This window comes from Phocoena sinus, chromosome 6 (assembly GCF_008692025.1).
Source record: "Phocoena sinus isolate mPhoSin1 chromosome 6, mPhoSin1.pri, whole genome shotgun sequence".
In the NCBI taxonomy this organism is placed as follows: domain Eukaryota; kingdom Metazoa; phylum Chordata; class Mammalia; order Artiodactyla; family Phocoenidae; genus Phocoena; species Phocoena sinus.
The window spans coordinates 5,479,345-5,500,740 of record NC_045768.1 but is presented as its reverse complement, the minus strand read 5'-3'; the positions used below and the strand labels follow the sequence as shown (position 1 = coordinate 5,500,740).

Here is a 21,396-nt window from a genome sequence, read left to right as displayed (position 1 = left end):
ACTGACGCTTGGGGAGGGGGGGTGGGGAATGGTGGTGGCATGGGTATTTCGAGGACCCCTGGATATTTTCCAGAGAGGATTTTCTTCAACTTAATAAGCATTTATCAAGCTCCTCACTTTTATTTGCCAGACCCTGAGCTTAACACTGGGATTTTGGAAACAAATTGGACAGAGTTCTTCACCTCAGGCTAGTCTAGGTGGTTAGAATCATCTGGTTGGTAGCAGTCTAGTTAGTAGGAGAGATAGGCAAGTATGACAATAATTGCGGTGTGGTGTGACAAGGGCTGTGTTAGAGGCACGAGCTCAGAGCTGTGGCACCACATGGGGACGAGAGGAAGGACGGGTGAGCTCTGCTCAGCAGGGAGAAAGCAGAACGGGAGTTGTGAGCAGGGCAAGCAGGAGTTGGCCAAGGGAATGGGGCCAGGAGAGGAAAGTAGAGGGCAGAGAGGGCTCGCCGAGTCACAGAGGCCTTGAACCCGGCTGAGGAGCTGGGATGCTGTCCCGGAGGCAGTGGGGCGTGTTGAAGGGTTTGACGCACGGGAATAAGGTGGTCGGATTCGCTGTACTCAGGGATGCCTATGTTGGCGAGCCCTCGAATGAGCTGAACAGCCATTGCCCCACTTCCCAGAGCCCAGGCCAGGGCACGGGGAGGCGTGCGCTCCAGTGTCCCAGGGCGGCACACGGCCGAAGACCAGGCCCAGGGAGGCTGGGCCTTGACCAGCTTGCAGAACTGTTAAAGGCGCAGGCGCTACCCACATGTTTGCCAGGGTTTGCAGAAACAAAACAAGAGTAAAAGCACAAAATACAGTGGATAGCAGTCCAGGAAAGGCTTGTTGGAAAACTTTAAAAAGAGGTAGAGGGCTTCCCTGGTGGCACAGTGGTTGAGAGTCCGCCTGCCGATGCAGGGGACGCGGGTTCGTGCCCCGATCCGGGAGGATCCCCCGTGCTGCGGAGCGGCTGGGCCTGCGCACCTGGAGCCGGGCAGCTGATGCTGGGCCGTGACTTTGCAAACAACTGAAGAAGATGATTCTAGAGAAGGGACCCCCGGAGCTCGGCGGTGGTTTTTTTTTTTATACCAATACATCAGAAGTATCTGGAAGTGGGTGCCTTCTAGAACATACTTCTCTAATGATGTGTTATTAAGCTTTTTATTGTACGTTTAATTATTTTTCCTAAGAGCCTTATTAACTTGTGATCCCATAGTTCCTTAAAAAAATTACAGAATATAGTAGCATCGATTTCTGTGAATAGTCACTCCAAGTGGTAGCTAATTAGGGAAAAGGGGATGTGTCATTTTCTTTTTTTTTTTTTTAACTTGTGAACGTGGTCTATTTTGTTTTTTTAATTTATTTATTTTTGTCTGTGTTGGGTCTTCGTTGCTGTGCGCAGGCTTTCTCTAGTTGCAGCGAGCGGGGGCTACTCTTCGTTGCGGTGCGCGGGCTTCTCATTGCAGTGGCTTCTCTTGCTGTGGAGCACGGGCTCTAGGCACACGGGCTCACTAGTTGTGGCTCGCGGGCTCTAGAGCGCAGGCTCAGTAGTTGTGGCGCACGGGCTCAGTTGCTCCGCAGCATGTGGGATCTTCCCGGACCAGGGCTCGAACCCGTGTCCCCTGCATTGGCAGGCGGATTCTTAACCATGTGCCACCAGGGAAGTCCCAAGGGACTGTCATTTTCTAGAGGTATATTAACCCAAAATAAGGTCCTGAGCAACTGCTAAATAAATTATCCCTCCCTCCACCCCAGCTGCACAAAAACATCTGTACAGTATGTTTCCCACTTGGCAGATCAGATTAGTATCAGCATTTGGGGCGTTCATCTCCACTACAGACTGAGAGTTTGAGTGGGTTCCAAATAGCAGCGATGGCTAATATTTATGGATTCTTACTGCGTGCCTGAGTCTGAGTGCTTTAGGCTTTACATAGAGCATCTCATTTAATCCTTCCAGCCACCTTAAGAGAAGGCTACTGATGTTACCACCATTTAAGGCTGAGAAAACTGAAGCAGAGAGAGGGTTCAGTAACCGACCTAGCGTTAGTTCCATGGCAGCAGTGACAGAGCCGGGATTTGAACCCAGGCATCCCGCTCCAAAGCCCAGGTCTTTTTTTAAATTGTTCCTCTGGTTCTGATTTCTCACATACCGTGAAAAATATGCATAAACCACAGTTACGTGTTTTAAAAATCACTCCCCCACCCCCACCCCCGTTCACTTCCCTCACAGGCTGTAGCTACGATCTGCCTCTCCCTTGAAGACTACTTGGGAAATCCTTGCAGTTCTAGCCCAAGCTTTTGTTTGTTCAGCCGGTTCTCACTGAGCCCCTCTTTGTGCCGGGCCTCCTTGTCCTTGGTTGGTATTGTGGGCCCTCAGCGGTCAGAACCAGACTCTCCTTAACCAGCAGGGGGAGCGAGGCCCTACTTTTATCCACCACTGGGCCCTATACCTTCAGGGCAAAAGGAAGACCCGAAGAGAAGAAAAGGGAGCGCTAGGTTGGCCCCTATGGATGGGAAACTGGAATGGCAACAAAGGCGCCCTGACGGGGACCGGCTAGTTTGAATTTTGACCCTACTCAGCAGGTCGTAGGCGTGTGCTCTCCTTGTTAAAGGCCGAAGAGAACGGTCGAGCACAAGAAGCCCCAGGCTTCGGGTGAGCCGTACAGTAAGTTTGTGTAAGTCAGTTTTCTTTCTTGAAACAGTTGTGCACGTAATAGAATTTGGAAAGGCCTACTGTTAATCTAATTGTGTTATTAAAATGGACTCATAAGCTAGCTGACAAATGTACTACAAGAACAGAAATGAACACTGTTGAAAAAAGTTAAAGCTTAGCACTGCACTCCATTCTTTACCTATTTTTCCGGTAGGTGACACACGCCGATAGTTTCAGCTACCCTTGATTTTGGTGTCTCTCCAGAAACAGTCCACATGCACGTATCTTTCTTAACCATGTGGCAGCGCTATAGACACGGCTGCTCTGTGCCCTCTGTCGTTTACTTAATGTGTCTTGGCAGTTATTCCTTGACGGTACGTGTAAGGTGGCCTTGTTTTTGTATGGATATATTTTAATATGTCACCAGCCTTCAGCAGACGTTTGTCTTCTTTCCACTACTTTGCTGTTACAGGCAGTGCACAGGGATTCTCCTTGTTTGCACACGTGGGAGAGTGTCCTGTTAGGTCGGCTCGGAGTAGAACTGCTGGATCAAAGAGCTCGAACCAGTTTGCACTCCACCACTGGTGTGGAGGAAGTGCCTGTTTTCCCTACCCTCACCAACACAGTATGTTTTGGTTTGGGTTTTATGTTTGTTATTTTCCCCCGCAGGAAATAAGGGCTCCAGGACAGCATGAACGCTGGGCCGTCGCACGCGGTGGCTCTCACTTCACGGCGGGACGGGGACTGTGCGCTGGGGAGCCAGGCTACTGCCATGTCTCATTCGCTCGGGCAGCGGCTTCCCTTCTGGCCGTGGAGCTGGCTACGGCCGCAGTACTGGGGAACCAGAGTCATGGGGGCTCCTCTGTGAGATTGTTTCCTGTGGACTTTTCACTTGAGCTTCAAGTCCCCCGCCTGGTTTGTGAACCATCCACCTTCCTCGGTCTAGCTCGGAAACTGCCCCATCTCTCCGGTGTGTGGACCCTGGTCGAGCTGATAGGTGCAGGGTGGCACTTCGCTGTGCTTGTAAACTTGCTCCGCTGGCATCGGGTAAGAACCGGAAACGTGGAAACTGATCTATCTTAGACACGAGCCCGGCACTGCGGCCAGGGGTCCCTGCTGAGAGGAGGCATGGAGAGCTCTAAAAGCTGTGCCTCGGCAGCGGGGCGCTGAGCTGTGTTTAAAAATGGTGTTCTTTTTTATGCTGTAGAATCCCTACTCTTGGGGATGAGGCCAGTGGGCAAAGAGGGCGAAGCTGGTGAGAAAGCACCTGTGAGATGTTGAGTCTGGAAGAACGTGTCTTTGAGAAAGACCAAAAAGCCAGCGTTAATTAAAGAACCCGCCTGTCTTCCATACGGGCAGTATGTTTAGTCCGCTTCTCAGGAGTAGAGATCAACTGCGTTAATAACGATAAAAGTGAGTCCCACTGGGTGGGCGCTGACCGTGTTCCGGGCACTGCACTCGGCACTCTCTGTGCGCGAGGCAGGTACCGCTGTTCTCTCCGTTTGGTAGATGAGAAAACAAGTTCGCAGGTAATCTGTTATCTGTGATGTAGGCAACTTACCATGGTTTCGCAGCAGCAGAGCTTGGTCGGTATAACTCACAACATCCTCTTAACCTCTGTGCCAGCCAAAGCATTGGTCCACATCTGGCCAGGCCAGTCAGTCCTCATGAAGAGAGGGCAGTTGACCCAACTCCCCCTTGACAGACCAGACTGAAATTCACAGCTTTTGTTCAGAGCGTTGCCTTTGCCCGAATCATTCGGAATTACTTCTATTTCACTATGTAAGTGGAAGAATCCTCTTCAAAAAGATGATGGAAATTTTAAGAATAAAAGTAAAGGAATATAACAGGGAGAACAGCATCAGGGATATTTCCAGTTTAACACAGCTAGAAATGTAGGATGCTGTTAGTAGCTTAAATTATAAATTGAACCAGGTCTGATTCCAGCAGGGGGAGACAAGTTCACACCGATTGTCCTGAAAGAAAAAACAGGGAATTATTTATACTGTCCACACATCATGTGCGTGCGGTTCGTGTGTGTGTGTGTGTGTGTGTGTGTGTGTGTGTGAATGACGAGAGAAAGGCAGAAGAGGGATGCCTTTGAGAGCCATAGTGTTCCTTTTGCATGTCCATGCCTCTCAAGACCTAGAACGTGGTTCTTGTAGAGAAGAGTCAGTAGCTATAAGAGCAGTGTTATATCGGAAACGAGTTCACTGTGCGAGGCTCATTGTGTGGTGCCTCAAATCTGGAAAGCTTCATTCGAGAGCTACTCTTTGAACATATTGTTGGCCGAGCAAGGTTCTTAAAGGCCCTGGTCCTTCCGTGAGCAGCACTGAATCCCCTAGTTCCGGCAGGCACTTGGCTCTCCAGCCGTTGACAGTAGCGGCGTGTCACCCTGGTGGGTCAGAGCACTGAATGCCAGAAACGGTGTGGTCTGCTGAGCATGTTCAGGGGCGGGCAGGGCTCCGAAGAAGTGAACAGCCAGTGAGGTGGCAGCGGCGATGTGTTCTTTTCCCACCCGCGCAGCTTGACACAGAGACTACCCAAGATGTTCAGTTGACATTAGAAGCAGCTCACCGTTTTTAAAGAGCAATAAACTGTGTCTGAGTTTCAGTCCCGTCGAGCCCTAAGCTAAGTGATAGCGGGCTGACACATCTCCTCACCGGTCATGCTTCGCTTGTAAACGTGCTTGACCAAAGCAAGACAGCACTAAGTAACGGGTGACCCGTCCTCTGGAAGTCTTCCCCACGTGCCAGGGTAGGAACCGACTAGCCACAGTCAGTAGGACACTTTAGCGCTTTGTTTCCCGAAGGGGCAGGTACAGCGTAAATAAAGCTCCACATTTAAAGTACAGCTGATAAAGCTTCTCTTGGGGAAGCTAGTTTCCAAGTAGCTCTCTCCCTATCTCCCATGCAGGCCTGCTCTTCAGACACACTCAGACTCCATGTTGAAACGTGGAGGGTGGGGTCCTGCTTCCCTTGCTGGTTTTTTATAGCAACAGACTGTGTCATGTATCACCCACCTGCTTCTTGCTTTGATGGTCAGTTGAGAAGACAGCGGGTTCTTTAAGTCAAAAAGAGGTTTACCGGACGTAAACCCACAGCCAGGCTCCTGAAAACAGAGCCGACAGCAGCACTCCAGACTGATACGTGAGGAAATGCAGAAACATTATCGCCTTTGCTCTGGGCATTTGCTGATATCTTTGTCTCCCCTTGGCATTTAAATACTGCGAACTTGCCTAAAACGTGGTGTGTACTGGTGGGACTTGTGAAGCCGTTGTTAGGGGAGCTGCTAGTGAAGACGACTTAAGGATCTGTGAGTAATTGACCTGACAGGTAGTGGTGATTGCTTCATTGAGAGCCCCATGAGACCGCATTCTTAAGAAGCGGAACATCCTCTCTTTCTGCCATATCTTGAGGCAGCGTTCTTCAGTAGTGCTATACATCTTTTTGTGTCATCAAGGTCTCTTCTCTTTTTTTTTTTTTTTTTTTTTTTTTTTTTGCGGTACGCGGGCCTCTCACTGCTGTGGCCTCTCCCGCTGCGGAGCACAGGCTCTGGATGCGCAGGCTCAGCGGCCATGGCTCACGGGCCCAGGCGTTCCGCGGCACGTGGGATCCTCCCGGACCGGGGCACAAACCCGCGTCCCCTGCATCGGCAGGCGGACTCTCAACCGCTGCGCCACCAGGGAAGCCCCAAGGTCTCTTCTCTTAAATCAAGTACATTTCGGATTCTTCAAGTGATTTTTCTTTCTTTATATATTAAGCATTTTGGGAGGCCTTGGAAGCCAGCTGTTCCTTAGGGAGGTGGCACCAAGTTTGTGGTATTTGCCTGTACACATCTCCCTTGCTCCGCACAAACTCCACGGGTGATGGAAACAAGTATAGTCTGCATAGAGCCACCAGGGCAAGTCACCAGCATATACAGCCAGCCTTGACGTGGTGCTCAGGGTGAGAGTTCCAAAGCTCAGCACCGAAGTGGAAAACTCTTCGTGCCGTTGGGGGTGATGACCGGGCCGCCTTGGAACCTGTCCAGAGCGATGTCGTGGTTGGGACTGGTGGACCGGGTTGATCGTTTGTGGAAGCTCCTGTCTGTATTAACCATTCAGGTCGTACTTCCCCACTTCAGCACTTTCCTTGCTGAGATAATGTCACCACTTCTTTTTTTCCTGCAGGAGGATACCATGGAGGTGGAAGAGTTCTTGAAAGAGGCCGCAGTAATGAAAGAGATCAAGCACCCCAATTTAGTACAGTTGCTCGGTGAGTGCGTGGAGCTCTGGAGAGAGGGCCTCTTAATGAAACCCTCTGGGGTGACACAGGTGCTATTAGAGAAGAGGTGGGTGGCTCACTGCATTGAGGTCTCTGATTTGTACATCTGTCCCCCACCAGCATCCAGCCCTTGGTAAAAGGAGGCCTGTGTGGGAGGGGGGCGTGTGTGTGTCCGTCCGTGTGCCCACGTGAGCGAGGGAGAACGTTATTACTTTAAATTGATACCCAAAGCAGTCAAATGCAAGTTGGCATCTGAAACCTAAGAATTTCAAGAGTTCCCTCACGGAAGTGATTCTGTACGTAGACATATCCGATTGCGGGGTGGGGGGTGGGGTGGGCGGTGGGTGTTAAACTAACAGTGATTGAGTTTGTCTCATGTGGCCCGGCCTTTGCTTATGAGCTCAGTGGCAGCCTCTTCCTGTTGAAGTTCATTCATTAGCTTGAGAGGAAGGAAAGAGTGGGGCCACGTCCCTCCCACAGGAACATAATCTCAACCCACCAGTGCATGGAACCATCTTAGAACTTGGGCCCAGGACGCAGGGGCAGAGTCCGAATCCGTTTCGGAAGCCTAGTTCTTCGGGGCTCGTTGTGTTCAGTCGGGAGCAGGGCAGCACACTGAAGCCTTGTCTTGTTGGCAGGGGTCTGCACCCGGGAGCCCCCTTTCTATATAATCACTGAGTTCATGACCTATGGGAACCTGCTGGATTACCTGAGGGAGTGTAACCGGCAAGAGGTGAACGCCGTGGTGCTGCTCTACATGGCCACTCAGATCTCGTCGGCCATGGAGTACCTGGAGAAGAAGAACTTCATCCACAGGTAGGAGCCCGGCCAAGCTGCCCCCGCCGCGGGCCTGTGGGGCGCGCGTGGGGCGCGGGCATCCTTCGACACAAAGCCCCAACCCGCGAGGTCTCCTGGCTCAGCCTCTCTCTTCAGTGCTGGCAGCTCATCGGACCTTGGAGCAAAGGCAGACGCCAGGTTCCTGACGCCGCCGGCTTCGGGCGTGCATCCGGGACTAAATTCAGCCCGGCCTGGCCCCTGGACCGCCAGAGCGCTTCATCCCCAGCCTGAGAAGTATTGAATATTTCACTTCGGAACCATTTTGGGCTAAGAGGAATATTGAATGAAGTTTATAAAAGGCGCCCCTTCTAATCATCGCGGCTCCCTCTGGAGTAGAGCGCTCACTGCTCCTCCAGGGCCGGGGTTCATCAGTTATGACCTCTTCCCGGGAGCCGTTGGCATTGCTTTTACACAAGCGCTCAGTAACAGCCGTGCGTGGGTTTTGTTTCTGTGCTGCGTGTTTTTCCTTCTCTTCATTATTATCATTTCATTGTCCGCTTAACTTGCTGTCATCTGGTTCAGGGATGTTTCCACTACTGTCAGAATCGTGTATACGTAGTTCTGAATTAAGCGTCTTTGCTGCTTTAAAGCCTGGAGTGTTTTGACCTTCAAGTGTGCCGCAATTATCTTGGTCTTTGCATTCTTTGCTGGTGGAAATGGCGTCCTAGCAAAGTGACGGCCTCTGCAGGACGGGGCCTGATGGGCTTTGCCGGAGTCTTTTACACAAGACGCTCTCCCCGCCACCGTGGTGACCTTTCCTACCCAATTAACTCAAGTATGAAACCTGTACATGAGACTTCATAGTGAGGAGTAAGGGTGGCATGTGTGACATGCTGGCGGTTCCTCATAAGACGGATTTTCTCTGCTCCACGAGAGCCTCCTTCAGATGCTCCCGTCACTCAAGAAAGTGAACCCTCTGAGGCTGCAGACTGAGATCTCTTTGACTGCTGGTTTGCCTTGCACGGCTAGGTTCGTTCTCTCTTCGTTCAAGCAAACTTAAAGTGCTTTACCAAAATCCTGTTAGGCACAGCTCTCCTGTATTTCCTTCCCCTCTGATCGCTGATGGTCAGGCTATCGTACGCAGCCATCGCCTTAAGCTGGTGCATCTTCTCATCCCTCATTCCAGTTTGCCCTGCGATTTCATGGTTAATGTCCGTGAACCAAAGATTAGACTCCTACTTCCCAGGGAGAATCAGGAGGCGGGAGGAAGCTGATTGCACAGGGGAGAGTTTACAGGGCACATTTGGGTAAGCACCAGGAAGAAACAGGACAGTGGGAAATACATTTGGGTAAAGGACGTCGTGGGCTTTTTTTAAATTTTGTCCTATCAAGTCTGAGTAGGACAAGCGAGGCTCAGTCTGATTTAAGTTTCTCGAGATCGAGGCCTGGCCTACGCGTTTGTGCCCCGTGCCTGGCACAGAGCAATAACAACTGAACAGACGCTTAGATGACACTGTTCTCCAGGCATCCGTCGAAGTGCTTTACCTATTAATTCACTACCACCCATAACCACCCTAAGAAGTAAGCGCCGTCATTATCACCTTCATTTTATGGCTGGCATAAGTGAATCCGAGGGTGATTAACTTGCTCCAGGTCATGGGGCCAGGGAGGCTGCTCCCTGTGCCACCCTCTGCGCGTGGGAGCGCGGTGGGTGCTGAGGGACGGGCGCTGCTCCCCAGGGGGCCCGGACTCCATTTTCCCATTGTCGGTATCGCACCTTTATAGACAACGGTGGTGGACTTGTGAAGCTGGAAAGCTAGCCGGAAACTCTCACAGATTAACTTTTTCCTTTCCCAGAGATCTTGCTGCCCGAAACTGCCTGGTAGGGGAAAACCACTTGGTGAAGGTGGCTGATTTCGGCCTGAGCAGATTAATGACAGGGGACACCTACACAGCCCACGCCGGGGCCAAGTTCCCGATCAAGTGGACGGCACCCGAAAGCCTGGCCTACAACAAGTTCTCCATCAAGTCGGATGTCTGGGGTAAGGGCTGCTGCTCCGGTTTCGCCCTCGCCCATGCCGGGTGGGGCTGTTTCCCTGTTTTTCTTTTCTCTCCTTGCTTTTTCACTTCCTCTTTCTGGCTCTTTCGTTTCTTTTTCACTACTTAGTTCTCTTCCTTACTTCTTTTTCATTTTAAAATCTTTTCTCCCCTGTTTTCTGTCCAAAATGAAGTAAAAGTGAGCTTTTTTCTTCCAAAATGATTCAGATTAACTTTTTTTCCCCCACTCACCATCTTTACGTCTTCACTCTTAGTTTGCTGCCTAGGTTTGCAGGGGCAGCCGGCCCACCCTGCAGGCACCCAGAGTCTTCCTCTGTGGAGAGAATGCTGTATAGTTTGGTTTGGGATTCAAGTAGAATATTACCCTCTGAAGCCTCATGTGACAGTATTTTATTTTTACTTTTTTGAAAAGAACGTTTTATTATGCCAGTTGTAAGCATACACTAAAGAAGACAGAGTTACCTAATGTGCCCCAGGCACCCATCACCCAGCTTTGCTGTCATCGCCTCATGGTGCCTCTCATCCTGTTATTTCAAAGCAGATCCCAGACAGCATAATATCTTGTCCATGAATATTTCACATAAGTCTCTCAAAGATGACTTTTTAATTTGTGTAACCACAAGTTGAGATGCATTTCTGAATATTATCAAATATCTAGTCAGTGTTCAAATTTCCAATGAAATCATGAAAGTCATGCTTTTTTTCTTTTCTTTTTTTAATTAATTAATTTATTTTTGGCTGTGTTGGGTCTTCGTTTCTGTGCAAGGGCTTTCTCTAGCTACTGCGGTGAGCGGGGGCCACTCTTCATCGCAGTGCGCGGACCTCTCACTGTCGCGGCCTCTCTTGTTGGGAGCACAGGCTCCAGACGCATAGGCTCAGTAGTTGTGGCTCACGGGCCTAGTTGCTCCGTGACATGTGGGATCTCCCCAGACCAGGGCTCGAACCCGTGTCCCCTGCACTGGCAGGCAGATTCTCAACCGCTGGCGCCACCAGGGAAGCCCTTTTTTTTTTTTTTAAACAGTATGTTTAAATTGGGATAGAAATAGGAATCTCACAGTGCTATTAGTTGACAGTGGCCCTTAGGTCTCCTCTACAGTGTAAATTCCTTCTTTATCCCTCTGCGTCCCTTGCTAGTTATTTGTTGAAGAAATCCCGTCATTTGTCCTTTAAAGTCTCCCACACTCTGGACTCTGCTCACTGTACCCCTGTGGTGAGATCTACCATGTTCTTCGTTCTTCACTCTCCCTAGATAACGGGTATTGGGATCGAGGCAGCTTGATCACGTTCGAGTTTGACTTGTTTTTCTTTTAGTAAGAGTACTTCATAGGAAGGGGTGTACATTTTCAACAGTAGGCCCATAATTCTTAGTTTTCTCTCTTGGTCTAGATCCGCTGATTTATTAGGGGTTGCCAAATGATAATTCTCATTCCTTATGCATTTATTAGCTCAATACTTCTATAAGAAGAAACTTCTTCTCCCCTAGTGTTTGGCTGTAGTAAAGGTACAGTTCATACAGGAAAGATAGGATAAATGTTTGCTTCCTTGCCATTATTTACCGGTTTCCACGATAACAAATTGGTTTCTTGATACCCTCCAACGGTGACCAGGTTTTTGTTGTTTGTCTTTTGTGATATTATTATAAGCTCTTGGATTTAAATATATTTGAGTATATTATGGATTAATCCACTGTAGTTGTTTTTTAAATTGACGTTCAGATTGTCTCATCCTTGGCCAATGGGGACTTCACATTGTTGCTGGTCCTTTTGACAAAACCATGTAGTCTTCTACAGCATCTCTGCTATCTGGAATGATAAAATATTCCAGGTTCATTCTCTGCCCCAGACCTGAATCACCTGTTTCTCCAAGGAGTTCTGGTTCCTAAATGGGACCTGGAATTTCAACGATTCTGTAAGATTTTAATGAAATTTTTGGAGTTGGAAGGGCCCTTAGAGGTAATCTCATGTACCCAGAAAGGAGAGGTGGCCTGTCTTAGGCACATGACTAGTTGCTCACAGAGCCATGAGTAGTAATGGCCTCCTCAGTTCCAGTCCTACGTTCCTTCCACCATACCTCCCAACACGATGGCTAGGCTCCCTAAAAGACCCTGGAGGGGCTGAGCAACCCAGGCCTCTTCTCTCCTTCTGTTTTAGTCGGTGGGCGTGAGTAAACGGAAAACCTCATTCTTTCCTGTTCTATCCGGGGCTGTTGGTAATTAAGAGCCGGGTAGAATGTCAGTGTCTGACCTGCTTCTGAGGGTGTAACTTCTGATGTCTGCTGCACAGTTCACCAGTTTTAAGTGCAGTGTAGTTAAATCGTACACATCTCGAACGATCCTGCTGTTTCTTTTCTCTTTTAGCGTTTGGAGTGTTGCTTTGGGAAATTGCTACCTACGGCATGTCACCTTACCCAGGAATTGACTTGTCCCAGGTGTATGAACTCCTAGAGAAAGACTACCGCATGGAGCGCCCGGAAGGCTGCCCAGAGAAGGTCTACGAACTCATGCGAGCATGTGAGCCTTCCCCCGCCAGTTCTAGAAGTCTCTGCGGGCACTTTACATATACCCAGGGCAGGAGATATATGGAAAGTAAAAAAAATCGAAGTATTCCATTTCCTCTCTTCATTCCCCTTCTTCAGAAGCAACTAATGTAACAGTTTGCTACCTGCTTTTTTTTTTTCACTTTTTCAGTATGCCTTTATTTACCCATAGTATTTTATGTGTGAGTGTTTTTTGTTTTTAATGCAAAAATGAGATTGATAGATACCAAACCTGGGTTTCTTATTAATAAATACAAATTTCTGGTATAGTAGGCAAATATTCCAGGTGACTTTTATCCACTCGCTTTTTTATATATATGTATAAAAATTTATTCCCTCAACTTTTTTTTTTTTTTTTTTGCACTTAGCAGTGTAACAGGCGTGTCTTTCCACGTCCGTAATTCAGAGCTTGTGCTCTTTCTTTCTCTCGCTCTCTCTCCCACTTTCTCGCCTCGTGTCTTTCCTTACGTAGCTGCCTGGCATCTGTTACATGATCTATTCATTCATCCAGTCCTCTTTGGATGGACATTTGTTTGTCTTCTGCCACTATGAACGAGACAGGAACCGGCACCCTCATACGTACGTGCCTCTGTGCGTTATGCTAGTACTTACGGGAGTTGAACTGTTGGTTCAGAGAGCCGTGTGCATTTTAAGTTCTGATAGATTTTCTCAAATTGTTTTCCCAAAAAGTTTATACGAATTTATATTCTCACCAGAAACATGTGAGAGGGACCCTACGTCCTCACCTCCACTGGGCTTATCAGTCAGTCCTTAATCCTCATTTTCATCTTGTTTTAATTAGCACGTCTTTACTGGTGAGGGATTCGGACTTCGATAACCATGAAGTGAGGGTGAGATAGGAGGCAGGCCGCTTGGTTGAGTAATTTTCTGCATTTGCTGGGGGCAGGTTGGGAAGAATACGTTTGTAAATGTAGTGGTTGCTGTCAGCGTATCCCTGGCGTTTTATAATCCGTATTCCTGCCAGTATCTAAAGTCTTCCCAAATTCTTAATGCCTGCAACAGGGCACAGTGGCATTTGTCACTTGAACTTGTCATAGCAAAAGATGGTTAGCAGGATTGGAATGCTGCTTTAACTTCCAGACTTTTCCTTGAGAATTTCTCATCCCCTGCTTGTGAGCAAGGCCTCATGGGTAGTCTGACTTGGTTCTCATCTGTCCAGGTTGGCAGTGGAATCCCTCTGACCGGCCCTCCTTCGCTGAAATCCACCAAGCCTTTGAAACAATGTTCCAGGAATCCAGCATATCAGACGGTAAAGTGCTGGTCCTTAGGGTGCCTGCAGTGGGGAGAGAGGTTGGGATGGGAGGGACGGCCGTGTGGGACCCAGCCCAGTCCTTCAGTCCACTTCCTGCTAGAGTGCGTGGGCCAGCAGCTTACCTGAGACCGGAAAGCTGGGCGGGGGGTGGCCCTCTGTCTCTTGCAGCCAGGGTTCTGAAAACTGCTCGACTACTATTTCCTCAGGATGTGTATCTCTTTTCTGTAACTGTGTATAGATGACTACTCTTGTCTTAAAAAGAAAAAGAAAACCAACATACCAAAATGACGTCGTTACTGATGACTGCTGGTTTTGTTGTTGATTTTTTTGGTGGTTCTTAGAAGTGGAAAAGGAATTGGGGAAGAAAGGCATGCGAGGGGTTGCAGGTACTCTGCTGCAGGCCCCAGAGCTGCCCACCAAGACGAGAACCTCCAGGAGAGCTGCCGAACACAAAGACGCCCCCGACGTGCCCGAGACGCCCCACTCCAAGGGCCCAGGAGAGACTGGTACGTCCTCACCACCCGCACCCGCCTGAGGCCTGGGGGAGTCGACCCTCAGGGCCAGTGCAGGCAGATGGGAAGCAGTGAGTGGAAACTGCACAGAAAGACAGGCAAACCCCGTGTTAGTGGTCCAGCTTCGAAAAGAGGAAGGTTCTCATTTTCCTCCAGCAAGCCCCTGCCCCGTCATTTAGGAGCCATTGGCTTAGGCAGTGGTGCTTATGAAACCTACTCGGGACAAACCCGCCTGTTCGTGTATCATTCACAGCATTTGTGCTTGCTCTTGTGGCAGATACAGCAATAGTAAAACACTGACCCAAACGAAGAGCAGCTCGTTGTGAAAGCGCTGATACGAAAAACTCCCTGGCACCGACGGAGCCAGGAGACACCTGTGGAGAGCTGGAGACTGGTGTCCCCTCGTGGTCTCTGAGAAGAGACCGTTTCTGGTGCTCTTCCCTAGACTAGCGAGGGCGGTGGGAGTGGTGAAAAAGGGCTCTCAAGGTCCTCTCGGGGGTAACATTAGTAAACACCGATCCAGTGCTTCCTGTGTGCCGGGCTTGACTCTAAGCGAGACTGTTCTGATTTAGCAGTTCCCCCAACGAAAAAAAAAGAAAAAGAAAAGATACAGAAGCCTCGGTTCTACAGCAGACCAACTGAATGGAGGTGTCTGAGGCAGGCCCAGCATCTGGGTGGTGCTCTGATGGGCCACACGCTAGGTGAATGGGAAGGGGCAGGACAAAGCCGGAATCTGTGGGCCCCATGATGCCCAATTTTTTTCATCATGTACCCATGTTAATTTTAAAAAGTTGAGGATGGGAGGAAGGGAGACACAAGAGGGAAGAGAGATGGGGACATATGTATATGCATAACTGATTCACTTTGTTATAGAGCAGAAACTAACACACCGTTGTAAAGCGATTCTACCCCAATAAAGGTGTAAAAAAAAAAGTTGAGCGTGCAGGTCTTATACATAGGTATGTGTACGTACTACTGCACAGACACGTATACTATAAAATGTAGCAAAAGTGTACACTTGAAAGGTTTACATAAGAAATGAACCTAAATTCGAGTGCGTTCTTGGCGCGCCCTCGGACCGTCTAGCTCACCTAGCGCACCCCGCTTTGATGGCATGTAGACTATCCGGAATCTGGACCCCGCGTCCTTCTGTCAGTGGCCCTGATTACAGGTCGCGGAGCGGTGTGGGGAGGAGAGGCTGCTGTGAAAACTTGCAGCTTATAAAAGCCCACTGATAAGCAGTTGTGTTCATTTATGCCCATCGGTATTCATCTGACGGGTATTTTGATACGTTATCTCATGGTGAGCCAGGAGTGTCAATTAGCTTTTCAGCCCTGAAATAGAGCTGTGCATAATTCATTAGCATTTCCCTTTCTTCACCTTCTTCCGCTGGATGAAGGTTTGGGGAGGTCCTTGGCTTCCCCTGATTCGGAAGCCCTGTGTGCCGCCTGGTGTTCTCACAAAGGCCCCCGCTACCTCAGCTTTGAGTTACAGGGCGCTGACGGCAACCGCGCTCGCAGCCGCCCTCGGAGGGAGAGTTCCGTCATTCACTCGCGGGGAGCTTGGCAACAGCAGAAAGATTTCTTAGGAGCTATTATTCATATTTAAAGAATGCCCATTTAAAAATTTTAAAAGGTCACCCATCTTGTTTCCCAAGCATAATGGCCCATTGTCGTTGCACCGTGTGGTATGTGGCCCCTTCCCTCCTGACCGTCCTCGAGGGAGCCTCAAGCGGCTGACTGGTCCGAGAGGCACAGGTTCTGACCCTGGGCTTGGCCTTGTCGTGCTTTTTACCCTCCAGATAGTGGTGTTGAGGGGACTCTGCTACTTTAAAGGAAACCAGCAAAGAGATGAGGGGACTGGGGGTGTCCCCACTTTTTGCTGTGCTGTCTTCAAGGAGAGAGACCTAAGCTTTTCCTAATAATAATACCAACAGTGACAACAGTTACTGAGAAATTTCGTGCCAAGAGCTGTGATTGCTCCACGTTCGTTATCGCATTACATCCTCACAGCAGCGCTGTGGGTAGGTTTAATGCCCTCCGTGTTATAGATGAGAAAGCTGGGGATGCGCAGAGAGAACTAACTCGCCCAGGTGGCTGGCAGCGGGACCGCACGCAGGCCTGTCAGAGCCCAGTGCCCGGACCCGTGGCTGCTCTGTAGGAACAGGCCGGCTGATCCAGGCAGGTTCCCCGCTCACTCAGTCGCCTTTGGCCTGGAGTCATTAAACTCTTCCCCATGTGTTTCAGATCCTCTGGACCACGAGCCTGCCGTGTCTCCATTGCTCCCTCGAAAGGAACGAGGTCCTCAGGATGGCGGCCTAAATGAAGACGAGCGCCTCCTCCCCAAAGACAAGAAGACCAACTTGTTCAGTGCCTTGATCAAGAAGAAGAAGAAAACAGCCCCAACCCCTCCCAAACGCAGCAGCTCCTTCCGGGAGATGGACGGCCAGCCGGAGCGCAAGGGGGCCCCGGAGGAAGAAGGCCGAGACATCAGCAACGGGGCGCTGGCGCTTGCGCCCGCGGACGCCGCCGAGCCAGCCAAGTCCCCAAAGCCCAGCAGCGGGGCTGGCGTCCCCAATGGAGCCTTCCGGGAGTCGGGGGGTACAGGCTTCCGGTCACCCCACCTGTGGAAAAAGTCCAGCACGCTGACCAGCAGCCGCTTGGCAGCCAGCGAGGAGGAGAGTGGCGGCAGCTCCAGCAAGCGCTTCCTGCGGTCCTGTTCCGCCTCCTGCGTGCCCCACGGCGCCAAGGACACCGAGTGGCGGTCGGTCACGCTGCCTCGGGATCTGCAGTCCACGGGAAGACAGTTTGACTCGTCCACATTTGGAGGGCACAAGAGTGAGAAGCCAGCTCTGCCTCGGAAGCGGGCAAGTGAGAACAGGTCTGACCAGGTGACCAGAGGCACAGGCACTCCCCCACCCAGGCTGGTGAAGAAGACCGAGGAAGCAGCCGACGAGGTCTTCAAAGACACGGCCGAGTCCAGCCCGGGCTCCAGCCCTCCCAGCCTGACCCCAAAACTCCTCCGTAGGCAGGTTGTGGTCGCGCCTTCCTCCAGCCTTCCCCACAAGGACGAGGCTGGGAAGTCCAGTGCCTTGGGGACGCCTGCTGAGCCGGTGCCCCCCACCGGCAGGGCAGGGCCAGGTGCTTCTGGAGGGACCAGCAAGGCCCCTGCCGAGGAGTCCAGAGTGAGGAGGCACAAGCCCTCCTCCGAGTCCCCAGGGAGAGACAAGGGGAAATTGTCCAAGCTCAAACCCGCCCCGCCGCCCCCTCCTCCAGCCTCCGTGGGGAAAGCCGGGAAGGCCTCCCAGAGCCCGAGCCAGGAAGCAGCCGGGGAGATGGGTGCCAGTGGGAAAGCAAAACCCATGGCTCTGGTTGTGGATGCCGTGAACAGTGACGCTGCCAAACCCAGCCAGCTGGGAGAGGGCGTCAAAAAGCCCGCGCTCCCGTCTATGCCAAAGCCCCAGTCGTCCGCCAAGCCAGCGGGGACCCCGACCAGCCCAGCCCCTGCTCCCTCCGCGCTGCCATCAGCATCGTCTGCCCTGGCAGGGGACCAGCCGTCCTCCACCGCCTTCATCCCTCTCATATCGACCCGCGTGTCTCTTCGGAAAACCCGCCAGCCTCCGGAGCGGATTGCCAGTGGTGCCATCACCAAGGGCATGGTCCTGGACGGCACCGAGGCCCTGTGCCTGGCCATCTCCAAGAACTCTGAGCAGATGGCCAGCCACAGCGCCGTGCTGGAAGCCGGCAAAAACCTCTACACGTTCTGCGTGAGCTATGTGGACTCCATCCAGCAAATGAGGAACAAATTCGCCTTCCGCGAGGCCATCAACAAACTGGAGAACAGTCTTCGGGAGCTTCAGATCTGCCCGGCGACGGCAGGGAGCGGCCCGGCGGCCACGCAGGACTTCAGCAAACTCCTCAGCTCCGTGAAAGAGATCAGTGACATCGTGCAGAGGTAGCAGAAGCCGGGCGTCGGGAGCCTGCAGCGCGTGAGGGCTCCCCCGTGCCCGTGCCGGTGGCTGAGACGGGACCGGCGAGCCGGGACCTCGGCCCAGGAGCTCTGCGCTGGGCAGGGCCGAGGCCGCCGTGGAGTGCAGCCCTACTACCTACGTCATGGCCCCGCCGTTCTCCTGTGCTTGCCTTCTCCTCAGCCCGGGCTCCCTGAGCCATCTGTCCGAGTTCTATCTGTGGAGTTCCTGCTCTGTGGACTGCACGCCAGCCTCTTTCCCACATCGTGCTTCAAAACTGAGCTCTTGGGGGCAGGTGGGAAGGTGGATGAGCACTTCCTTTTCATCTGTCTTTCTGGAGGACCTCCCCTGGCTACGCCTTTGCCTCCATTTCACCCCAAGAACGAGTACCCTGCGTGGGAGCTGTGTCACCAAGGCCTTGGGAACGGTCGCCTCCACTCACCCTGCGCAGAGAGGTTGTGCACTCACCTTCCTCGTGCCTCCTGTGCCGAGGACACGTTTCCAGAACTGCATCTTGGGAAGTGCTACCAGCTGGCCACCCTCCCCTCCACTGCTGCCGCGGGCTGGTGCCCTCACCATTTCCTCACGTGAAGGACAGCTCTTGATTTGGGGGGTAAAACAGGGTGCTAAAACCAGCCAGCCTCCGGGTCCCGGGACAGGTGGGGAAGCCGAGGAGGCCCGTGACGTGGGAGAGGCTCCTTGTCACCCGCTCTCTCCGTGTCCTTAGAGCCCAGTTCCCGGCTCTCTTGTGACATGCACTGCTAATCCTGGATAGAAAGCTTGAGTCTTAAGGGTAGCAGGGTCGCTGGTCAGCGTACGGGGGCCCCAGAGGCGGGAGGGGTGGCGGTGGGTGAGCAGCTGCTGCCGAGATAGCCCAGGGCTGGGCCGGTCTGCGGTGAGCGCAGGGTTACCTTCCTTCCGAATTTCCAGGTGCCCTGAAGAGGCGCTTGGTCTCGCTCTCCGATTGACCTCTTTCCGCTCTGTTGTCCTCCTCTAAGGCAAAGCAGATGCTTGCAGGGCTCTTTCCCTGGTGACAAGCCAGTCTTCAGCTTTCTGGAGTTCTTGAAGCCTTTCAGAACTCGGCCCTCAGCACAGCTGCCTCCGATACAGAAGGAGCTGCCATTGGGCGCCAGTGCACGCAGAGGAGGAAAGGGACTGGAGCACCGAAGCCCAGCCAGCGTTGGCTGCACCCTGACGGGCACATGTCTTATTTAATTACCACGAGCGACACTGAACCTAATGTTTCGGTTGGGCTCATCAGGGATGAAGAAAATCACAAAACAAATGAACCCCCAGAAAGGGTCTCAGAGAGCAGCGTAATCTCCCCCAGGCTGTCCAGGACCAGGCTCGTAGGGCAGGAGCCCAGTGTCCTTGACCTTGACCTGGAGCCGCTGCTGAAGAGCAGGCCGACGGGCCCCTGTCTGGGCCTCGCCGCGCTCAGGAGCGCCCCCTGGAGAAACCAGGAGGAAACCACCTTGTGCTCCCCAGGCCTCCTAGGGCCTGTGACCAGCACAGGCCCGATGTTTACGCTCATCACCTAAATTTGTATTTTATTTCTCTGGTAGAGGTGGTGTCCTCTGAGTCGTTTTACGCTGTTTTCACAGCACGTCGCCTCTTTGCCCCCCAGACTGCTGTGCTACACAGACCGAGGGAGGTGCCAGAGCACCGCCAGTGGCCTTGCAGACAAAGCAAAACAAAGCCCACCCAGGTTCCCTCCACTGCCTGTTTCTGTGAGGTACTGGTCTCTTCCTGTTCACATGATGTGCCACTATATTTTGCATTTATACTTTGGTATTACACTCTTTTTATAGACTTGCTCTTTTATAAATGATGTGTAAATAGTTTTCCGCCGTCCTCCCTTCCGGAATGCCTATGGTGTCTTTTTTTTTTTTTTTTTTCAGTCCAGTACATTTTGTTTCTGTATGTGACTCTGTTTTTTGAACCCACGTCTCTCCTCCGTAGTATTTTTTAAATAAATGTTTACAACACTAGCACGTGGGCAGCTTGCTTTGGTCTGCAGTTCCTCACTGTTGTTCAGAGCCGAGGTGTGCATGTGGGCAGGGAAGGAGTCAGGCTTTCCCGAAGGGGCCGGGGTCTCCGTGTTGGGTCTTACAGAATAGAACGATCCCGCATCGGCCGTTTCACAAGCCTGTCCTCATCTCAGGCCCTTCCTGTGCCCTTGACACCTACCTGCCAGCAGCCTGGCTCTTGGCGGCGGCACTGAGAGTGGGCTGTGCCACCTGTCAGGCCGTCACGGTGTCACTGAAATGGGGGAAGGAGGTCACGTCCCGGATTTCTCTCTGGCCTGAAAGGGTTAATCGCTCCCCAAGTGCATTCTTTCTCTTTACATTTGAGCTCACTTTCAGCCACTGTCGTCAGTCCCCAGAGCACCCCTCGCTTGTGTTCCACGCACCAGGCATCTTATTTCTTTGTGTGGATGAGGAAGGAAAGGGGGTGCTGGCCCGGGCCGGGCTGTGACCTCTCCCAAGGGGACTCTCGAGGAGGGTGCTGACGAGTCCTCGTCTTGGTCTCCATTTAACGCCAGCTGGCAGCTTGGAAAGTGGAAGTCAGGGGGAGTGAGTAGCACCCTCTGATAATGGCGCTTATTACACCAGCAGCCTTGTCAGAGGATACAGATCCTGTCCCCCAAAGCACGTTGAAGAACACGGTTCCGTGAAGCCTCTTCCCCGGAGACCTCGGCAGCTGCACCTCGGCTGTGCTGCACGTCGGGCGGCGCGCTCGAGCCGGAGCTGCAGACGGCCCCCGGGACCCGTTTCTCCCCTCGTCTCACCGAGGCAGGACCCAGGCCCAGGCCGCAGAGTCTGTTAGTGGCTGAACCATCACTTGACACCAGACCTCCCGAGTCCAGGGCTTTTCCACAGGCAACGCGCTCTTCCCTTGAGTGACGGCTCGCAATCTGAAAGAGGGCGTAGAGCGATTATGTTGACAGCCACACTGACGTGGACCCTTCACGGAAGCCTCACAGCAGCCTCTTAGGCAGGGTGCGTTGTCCCGTTTTCCCCACGCTCTATGACTGGAGTTTACTTGTCCAGCCATAGCTCACACGTGGCGAGGCCGGGACGCAGCCTCGTGTACACGCTAGCCACCTTGGCGGCTGTTCCGGTGTGAAATAAGGGTCTTAGAAGACTCTTCTCCAAAGTGAGAATCTTCCATGACTGTCACCCGAGCCCAAGAAACTTCCTTGGGTCTAGCCATTCTAGGACAGTGGTCCTTAACCTGTTTTTAGGTCAGAGAAACCCTTGAGGACCAAATGAGGACTGCGGATTTAGCCCCAGGAAGACGTACCCGTGTGCGCACACGACGGTGTTCAGAGGATTCTGAGTCCCGCCCTCAAGGCGCAGAACCGAG

The 21,396-nt window shown here is 52.0% G+C and overlaps 1 protein-coding gene across 2 annotated transcripts in view; it reads left to right on the top strand.

Moving 5' to 3' along the window:
- Nucleotides 1-20,018, top strand: part of ABL1 (ABL proto-oncogene 1, non-receptor tyrosine kinase) — a 132,524-nt gene extending 112,506 nt beyond the window's left edge. For both annotated transcript variants that reach the window (XM_032634505.1, XM_032634506.1), the window contains exons 5-11: nucleotides 6,812-6,896; nucleotides 7,544-7,721; nucleotides 9,540-9,724; nucleotides 12,097-12,249; nucleotides 13,456-13,545; nucleotides 13,890-14,054; nucleotides 16,307-20,018. In XM_032634505.1, coding sequence (XP_032490396.1) covers nucleotides 6,812-6,896; nucleotides 7,544-7,721; nucleotides 9,540-9,724; nucleotides 12,097-12,249; nucleotides 13,456-13,545; nucleotides 13,890-14,054; nucleotides 16,307-18,018 — 2,568 coding nt within the window. In that variant the 3' untranslated portion in view covers nucleotides 18,019-20,018. The remainder of the gene's footprint in view (nucleotides 1-6,811; nucleotides 6,897-7,543; nucleotides 7,722-9,539; nucleotides 9,725-12,096; nucleotides 12,250-13,455; nucleotides 13,546-13,889; nucleotides 14,055-16,306) is intronic.
- The last annotated feature ends 1,378 nt before the right edge of the window (nucleotides 20,019-21,396 follow it).